This window comes from Littorina saxatilis, linkage group LG10, assembly GCF_037325665.1.
Source record: "Littorina saxatilis isolate snail1 linkage group LG10, US_GU_Lsax_2.0, whole genome shotgun sequence".
NCBI classification, from domain to species: Eukaryota; Metazoa; Mollusca; class Gastropoda; order Littorinimorpha; family Littorinidae; genus Littorina; species Littorina saxatilis.
The window spans coordinates 42,464,558-42,472,974 of record NC_090254.1 but is presented as its reverse complement, the minus strand read 5'-3'; the positions used below and the strand labels follow the sequence as shown (position 1 = coordinate 42,472,974).

Genomic DNA, 8,417 nt, shown 5'->3' with positions numbered 1-8,417 from the left:
GACTAAGCATGGAGTATTCATTGCAGGGGCTCTTTTTATATTTAGTCAAGTTTTGACTAAATATTTTAACATCGAGGGGGAATCGAAACGAGGGTCGTGGTGTATGTGCGTGTGTGTGTGTGTGTGTGTCTGTCTGTGTGTGTGTGTGTGTAGAGCGATTCAGAATAAACTACTGGACCGATCTTTATGAAATTTGACATGAGAGTTCCTGGGTATGAAATCCCCGAACGTTTTTTTCATTTTTTTGATAAATGTCTTTGATGACGTCATATCCGGCTTTTCGTGAAAGTTGAGGCGGCACTGTCACGCCCTCATTTTTCAACCAAATTGGTTGAAATTTTGGTCAAGTAATCTTCGACGAAGCCCGGACTTCGGTATTGCATTTCAGCTTGGTGGCTTAAAAATTAATTAATGACTTTGGTCATTACAAATCTGAAAATTGTAAAAAAAAATAAAAATTTATAAAACGATCCAAATTTACGTTTATCTTATTTTCCATCATTTGCTGATTCCAAAAACATATAAATATGTTATATTCGGATTAAAAACAAGCTCTGAAAATTAAATATATAAAAATTATTATCAAAATTAAATTGTCCAAATCAATTTAAAAACACTTTCATCTTATTCCTTGTCGGTTCCTGATTCCAAAAACATATAGATATGATATGTTTGGATTAAAAACACGCTCAGAAAGTTAAAACAAAGAGAGGTACAGAAAAGCGTGCTATCCTTCTTAGCGCAACTACTACCCCGCTCTTCTTGTCAATTTCACTGCCTTTGCCATGAGCGGTGGACTGACGATGCTACGAGTATACGGTCTTGCTGCGTTGCATTGCGTTCAGTTTCATTCTGTGAGTTCGACAGCTACTTGACTAAATATTGTATTTTCGCCTTACGCGACTTGTTTGTTTGTCATGCTGTGTGCCACACGCGTTGCAGTTGTCACCGTGTGTAGAGTTTAAGATGATGTGATTCCTATTCTTATAAAGACAAAGTCGATCTCCGTTACACCCCCGCAAAAATTTACATGATTGCCCATATGGTCTTTGTTGATGTTCTTTGTCTCGTGACTTTATCGATATGTCGCAAAATGATTCCACAAAATTCAAAACAGGGATCAGATTTTACCCGCAACTACTGAGTCTGAAAAGGTTGTGAAAAAATGGGTTGAATGTGAATGTTTATTCCTGAGACAATGCTTGGAGAGCTTCTCCCGATGTGACTGCGTCATCTGAAGTGGACTGGGTTGCGTTTTGTGTTGCATCAAACATGTCTGTGGATTGTGTTGAATTTTGTGTTGCGTCAATCATGTCGTCATCCATGATTTGACTGAGCGTTAGGATGTCGACAATGTCGAGGTGGTTTGATGTGTTTGTAGGAGTGCTTGTTGCTGCAGGGTTGTTTGGTGCAGCCGTGGGTGTAGATGAACGTAGTGCAGATGAAGATTAGCTGGCTATTGCTGCAGGGTTGTTTGGTGCAGCGGTGGGTGTAGATGAACGTAGTGCAGATGAAGATGAGCTGGCTATTGCTGCAGGGTTGTTTGGTGCAGCGAGGGTGTATTTGAACGTAGTGCAGGTGAAGATGAGCTGGCTATTGCTGCAGGGTTGTTTGGTGCAGCAGTGGGTGTAGATGAACGTAGTGCAGATGAAGATTAGCTGCCTATTGCTGCAGGGTTGTTTGGTGCAGCAGTGGGTGTAGATGAACGTAGTGCAGATGAAGATGAGCTGGCTATTGCCGCAGGGTTGTTTGGTGCAGCGGTGGGTGTAGATGAACGTAGTGCAGATGAAGATGAGGTGGCCGACTGGAGGCGTTGATTTTCACGCCTAAGATTGGTTAGTTGTGTGAAGTCTTTGCTCGCTTTGGTTTTTGCATCTGACAATTGGTTGATGATGGTCTGGAAAGATTGCTTTTGTTTTTGTCGAAGTCGGGGTACCGCTTCACAGGCCAAGTTGTGGTCACCGTCTTGAAGTGAGGTCGCAGTGAGTTGGTCGTTGGGACACCATATCTGAAGAAAATGAAAAAACAATTATACCTTATACACAGGAGTATGCAACACTGAAAAATAATTTGTTTTGGCAGGAATGACGTTTGCATGATTACGTCTACATGAACAACATTTTCTCTTTATATGTTTGCTCATTGGTGTAAAAATCCAGCCCCCCACCCCCCCCCCCCTCCCAAATGATCACACACACACACACAGTGATGAAAGTGCGCATCTCTCCCCAGACTTGCAGCGCTTTGAAAGTTGGAAGCATTAAAGGTAAAAGCCATCGTGAAGATAGGAACAAAAAGTATGACGTCTAAAATATTTAATGATTCAAACGCATAGTATAACATAAGGCAAAAAAAAAAAGGTGTGGTTACGGTAACATAGCCAAAAAAAATAGGGTAGGAAGGTAGGCAATCGCTTTTTTTTTTTTTTAATTTTTTTTCTAATGTGTACAAATTAAACCTACTTGACAGGGAAATAAGTGTGCGACTCGGGCGCTTTCGCTTTCATTGCGTTTTCTGCACTCGTTTACTTTTTTTGTTTTTGAATTTTTTTGACAAATGTAATAAAAAGTTATAGGGTCGGCCCCAAAAACTAGGGTAGGTCGGGTTACCGTAACCACACCTATTTTTTTTTTAGGCCTAAGTAAATGACAACAGAAAGTATATACATGGTTCAAACACACACACACACACATACAATCGAGTGCACGCATCCATGCATATACACTCATGTACACACACACACAGACAAACACACAATAAATGTACGTCCAATGGAACGTGTGCGCGTGTGTGTGGATGCTGTTTTCAGGTAATAGAACCCCCCCCCCCACATGTATGGCCTATGCCATGGGTTAGAGAAGTAGAAAAAGAAAGATTCGTTCACCCCCCCCCCCCCCACATGTAATGCATGGGTTAGAGAAGTAGAAAAAGCAAGATTCGTTTACCCCCTCCCCCTCCATGTATGGACTGGGAGGGAAAAATTTATTAGCAAAATCATAAAATACGTCTACATAACACCATTTTCCCTATGCTGTTTTCAGGTAATAGACCCCCCCCCCCCCCTTCCCCCAATGTATGGCCTAAGCAAGATTCTTTTAACCTAATCTAAAACGTCAAAAATATATTATGATTCGAACGCATATTGTGCATAACTAAATGACAACAGAAAATATACATGGTCCAAACACACACACACACACACACACAATCGAGTGCACGCATCCATGCATATAAAGTCATGTACACACACACACACACACAAACAAACACACACCCAAAAAAGGTACGTCCAATGGCACGTGTGTGTGCTGTTGTCAGGTAATAGCACCGCCCTCCCTCCCCCCTCATGTATGGCCTATACCATGGGTCATAGATTTTTACGAAATGGAAATCTAAAACGTCTAAAATATATATTGATTAAAACACATATTAGAACTAAATGACAACCTATGCCTGGGTTAGAAAACAACCAAAGAATGCAGCGTTGAAAGAGCGAAAATCCTGCACTGCAGTTCAGCCGTGGCGTGTCAAGACTCAAATGAAAATGGCGGGGGAGACTGAGAAACGTGGCGAATAATGTTGCAAATTCTCTATCTCTAGGCAGAATACAGCAAGGATAGGAACACTATAAGAAAGTTTTACAGACTGATAAATGGGATTTACCTGTAGAGCCAGTTGTAGGATCCAGCAGTCGATCAAAGATATCGAGTCGATGCAACACGCGGCAGATTTGACAGCTGCCCCCGAGTGATGTCCCCGCTTTGGATCTGACTAAAGACTGCGCGACCGCACGCGACCGCACGCGACCTTGCACTACCTTGCACTACCTTGCGGGGCCTCAAACCAAAGCATGTACGTGTAATATTTTTTATATATCCAGTATCTTCACAACATTATCATACTTTGTACCGAGTTTTCAGTCAGAGAAATAAAACACACGGCTAGGTTCGTCTGGGGTGCGGTCGCGTAGTGTTTAGTCAGACCGTTCGCTTTCGGCCAATGGGATAGCTGGGATATTGTCTGCTACAAAATTTCACGCCAAAAGGCCTCAAAAAGCCATTTTGCTTTCGAACTCGTTAATCTAACCCGGCGCATCGTGTTCAGCGCGATCCGTTCCTACGGGAATACCGAGGGACAGGGGCCAAATCGGCGGGGTTTGGTAGGAGATCTATACGTCCACACGGCGAAAAAGCCCACACGTATTATAATATAGATTAGGTCAACATACTCGTGAATGTTTCGTTTTGTCTATAATTAAACATTTCAGAAACTACTCTTCCTTTCCTTTTTACATTTAGTCAAGTTTTGACTAAATGTTTTAACATAGAGGGGGAATCGAGACGAGGGTCGTGGTGTGTGTGTGTGTGTGTGTGTGTGTGTGTGTGTGTGTGTGTCTGTGTGTCTGTGTGTGTCTGTGTGTGTCTGTGTGTGTCTGTCTGTGCGTGTGTGTGTGTAGAGCGATTCAGACTAAACTACTGGACCGATCTTTATGACATTTTACATGAGAGTTCCTGGGAATGATATTCCCGGACATTTTTTTCCTTTTTTTCGATAAATACCTTTGATGACGTCATATCCGGCTTTTTTGTAAAAGTTGAGGTGGCACTGTCACACCCTCATTTTTCAATCAAATTGATTGAAATTTTGGCCAAGCAATCTTCGACGAAGGCCGGACTTCGGTATTGCATTTCAGCTTGGTGGCTAAAAAATTAATTAATGACTTTGGTCATTAAAAATCTGAAAATTGTAAAAAAAAAAAAAATTTAAAATTATAAAACGATCCAAATTTACGTTCATCTTATTCTTCATCATTTTCTGATTCCAAAAACATATAAATATGTTATATTTGGATTAAAAACAAGCTCTGAAAATTAAAAATATAAACATTATGATCAAAATTAAATTTTCGAAATCAATTTAAAAACACTTTCATCTGATTCCTTGTCGGTTCCTGATTCCAAAAACATATAGATATGATATGTTTGGATTAAAAACACGCTCAGAAAGTTAAAACGAAGAGAGGTACAGAAAAGCGTGCTATCCTTCTCAGCGCAACTACTACCCCGCTCTTCTTGTCAATTTCACTGCCTTTGCCACGATGCTACGAGTATACGGTCTTGCTGAAAAATTGCATTGCGTTCAGTTTCATTCTGTGAGTTCGACAGCTTGACTAAATGTTGTATTTTCGCCTTACGCGACTTGTTACATTTAGTTAAAGTTTGACTAAATGTTTTAACATAGAGGGGGAATCGAGACGAGGGTCGTGGTGTATGTGTGTGTGTGTGTGTGTGTGTGTGTGTGTGTGTGTGTGTGTGTGTCTGTCTGTCTGTGCGTGTGTGTGTGAAGAGCGATTCAGACTAAACTACTGGACCGATCTTTATGAAATTTTACTTGAGAGTTCCTGGGAATGATATCCCCGGACGTTTTCTTCTTCATTTTTTTGATAAATGTCTTTGATGACGTCATATCCGGCTTTTTGTAAAAGTTGAGGCGGCACTGTCACACCCGCATTAGTGTCCGACATGTTGTTACCGATCAACACACCGACTGCATCAGATGTCCGACATGTTGTTACTGCATTAGTGTCCGACATGTTAACGATCAACACGCCAACTGCATCAGGTGTCCGACATGTTGTTGCTGAAACACGCACACTGCATTAGGTGTGTAACATGTTTTTACTGCATTAGGTGTCTGACATATTGTTACTGCAATAAACACACTGCATTAGGTGTCCAGCATGTTGTAACTGCAACAAGCACATTGCATCCGGTTTCTGACATATTGTTACTGCAACATGCAAACTGCATCAAGTGTCAGCCATGTTGTTACTGCATCAGGTGTCGGCCATGGTGTTACTGCATCAGGTGTCCGACATGTTATTACCGCATCATGTGTCCGACATGTTGTTACTGCATCATGTGTCTGACATGTTGTTATACTGCATTAGGTGTTCGACATCTTGTAACTGCATCAGGTGTCCTACATGATGTTACTGCTTCAGGTGTCCGACATGTTGTTACTGCATCATGCGTCCGACATGTTGTTACTGCATTACGTGTTCGACATGTTGTTACTGCATCAGGTGTCCGACATGATGTTATCGCAACACACACAATGTATCAATTGTCCGACATGATGTTACAGCATCAGGTGTCGGACACGTTGTTACTGCAGCAAGCACACTGCACGAGGTGAGTGAGTGCCAGACGAAACTTGTGACCGCTGACGAGGTAGAGGAAGAAGTTGACACATTTGTTTGAGTAGAGCATGTAGAACAAGACAGAGAACAGAAGCCGGTTCGTCGCCACTTTGTCGGGGTCTCCGTAAATGTCCGGGTGCTGAAATACGCAAGAAAACAGACTAGATTTATGTCAGAAAACAACGCGTTTGAATCCGGAAAAAAAGGAAAAGATTTGAACGATCCCACGAGACATTTCTCTCAACGACGAGGAGAAAAGGATTAGGCAAAAGCTATACGCACTCCGAGTGATTCAGTGATTCACATAGTATACAACCGTTTCTAGGTCGATACACACTCCAAGTGTGTTCCAAACTTCGACAATAAACTGCCATGAAGCATCAGTTCCGTGAGTGTGTGTGTTTGTTTTTGTCCGTGTTTGTTCCCAGCGTACTCTGATACCTTGAATCGAAAGTGAATCGTGCCATCGCAAAATGGCGTCGGAGGACGCTCCGAGTGTTGATGCGGTTCAGTGTAAAAAATGTAATCTACGTTACAGCAAAGGCCATGCAGCATCAGATTGATTTTGTTTCTTTGTACTCTTATAATCAACTGCTCTGCATTCCTATCGCAAAGTGGTCTCGAATGGCAAATTCGCTTTTCGACCAGAAGTTAACGCCGGAGTGTATACAAGGTTCCGACCCCTATATACACTCTGAGTGCGTTGAGCCAGTGCGAAAGGAGTATTGCAGGAGCTGAGGAAAGGAAAAAGAATTAGATACAAAGATAACATCATGCTATCAATCTAGACTCAGTAATAAAGTAGGTGCTATTCCTCACATGCCGATTGTCAGAAAATGATAACAGACATGTCTTGAAAATGGATATCATCACGAGCTGGCAACACGCAGGTGAACATATCCGAGGGGACGCCCAAGCTCAGTTAAGAAGAAGCGGCAAACTGACCCAAACTGAGGCTCATTACTAAATGGCTGACTGATGATCGAGAAGGAGAGGTAATTCTTGTCATATTAGGTCACGTGGAACAGTTTGACTCACTAAAGGCAAGAGCGTTCACTCTTTAACAACGGGCGGGGATGTAGCTCAGTCGGTAGCGCGCTGGATTTGTATCCAGTCGGCCGCTGTCAGCGTGAGTTCGTCCCCACGTTCGGCGAGAGTTTTATTTCTCAGAGTCAACTTTGTGTGCAGACTCTCCTCGGTGTCCGAACACCCCCGTGTGTATGCAAGCACAAGACCAAGTGTGCACGAAAAAGATCCTGTAATCCATGTCAGAGTTCGGTGGGTTATAGAAACACGAAAATACCCAGCATGCTTCCTTCGAAAGCGGCGTATGGCTGCCTAAATGGCGGGGTAAAAACGGTCATACACGTAAAAGCCGTGGGAGTTTCAGCCCATGAACGAACAAACAAACAAACTCTTTCACAACACACACAAACCCGATAGGTTTATTTCCGAACACCAACTACTGGTTAACTCATTGTCTCCCAGGTACGGATATATCCGTACCCACTCATATATAAGAGTCATATGGCTCTATCTAACCAGGTACGGATATATCCGCTCAGACTGTTAGCTTCAGTCGCTTTCTGTAACGTCTATCTAACGCCTGCATTCCAGTGTGTTGATACACAGTTACTACACAGTTACTACAATTCTGAGTGACCTGCTGCAGCACAGCTTTCTTTCTTTATTTGGTGTTTGACGTCGTTTTCAACCACGAAGGTTATATCGCGACGGGGAAATGGGGGGGGGGGGGAGATGGGATAGAGCCACTTGTTAATTGTTTCTTGTTCACAAAAGCACTAATCAAAAAATTGCTCCAGGGGCTTGCAACGTAGTACAATATATTACCTTACTGGGAGAATGCAAGTTTCCAGTACAAAGGACTTAACATTTCTTACATACTGCTTGACTAAAATCTTTACAAACATTGACTATATTCTATACAAGAAACACTTAACAAGGGTAAAAGGAGAAACAAAATCCGTCAGTCGCCTCTTACGACATGCTGAGGAGGCATCGGGTAAATTCTTCCCCCTAACCCGCGGGGGGTTGCAGCCCAGCTGGTCTCGGCTAAAAAAAACCAACTTGGTCAACATAGGTGGGGCCGGGGTAGAAAGTGTTTATGTCTGTTTTACATGTTCATGAAATCATTTACATTATTGAAAAGATAAAGCAACAACAAGCCTTTTCTTAGTCTATTCAGCTTAGAGTA

At 42.3% G+C, this 8,417-nt stretch overlaps 1 protein-coding gene across 1 annotated transcript in view; it reads right to left on the bottom strand.

Annotated features, from left to right (window-relative positions):
• Nucleotides 1-5,282: 5,282 nt before the first annotated feature.
• LOC138978879 (growth hormone secretagogue receptor type 1-like) overlaps nucleotides 5,283-8,417 on the bottom strand; it is a 5,433-nt gene continuing 2,298 nt past the window's right edge. The window contains exon 4 of the mRNA XM_070351686.1: nucleotides 5,283-6,341. Within this exon, the coding sequence (XP_070207787.1) occupies nucleotides 6,150-6,341 (192 nt within the window). The 3' untranslated portion in view covers nucleotides 5,283-6,149. The remainder of the gene's footprint in view (nucleotides 6,342-8,417) is intronic.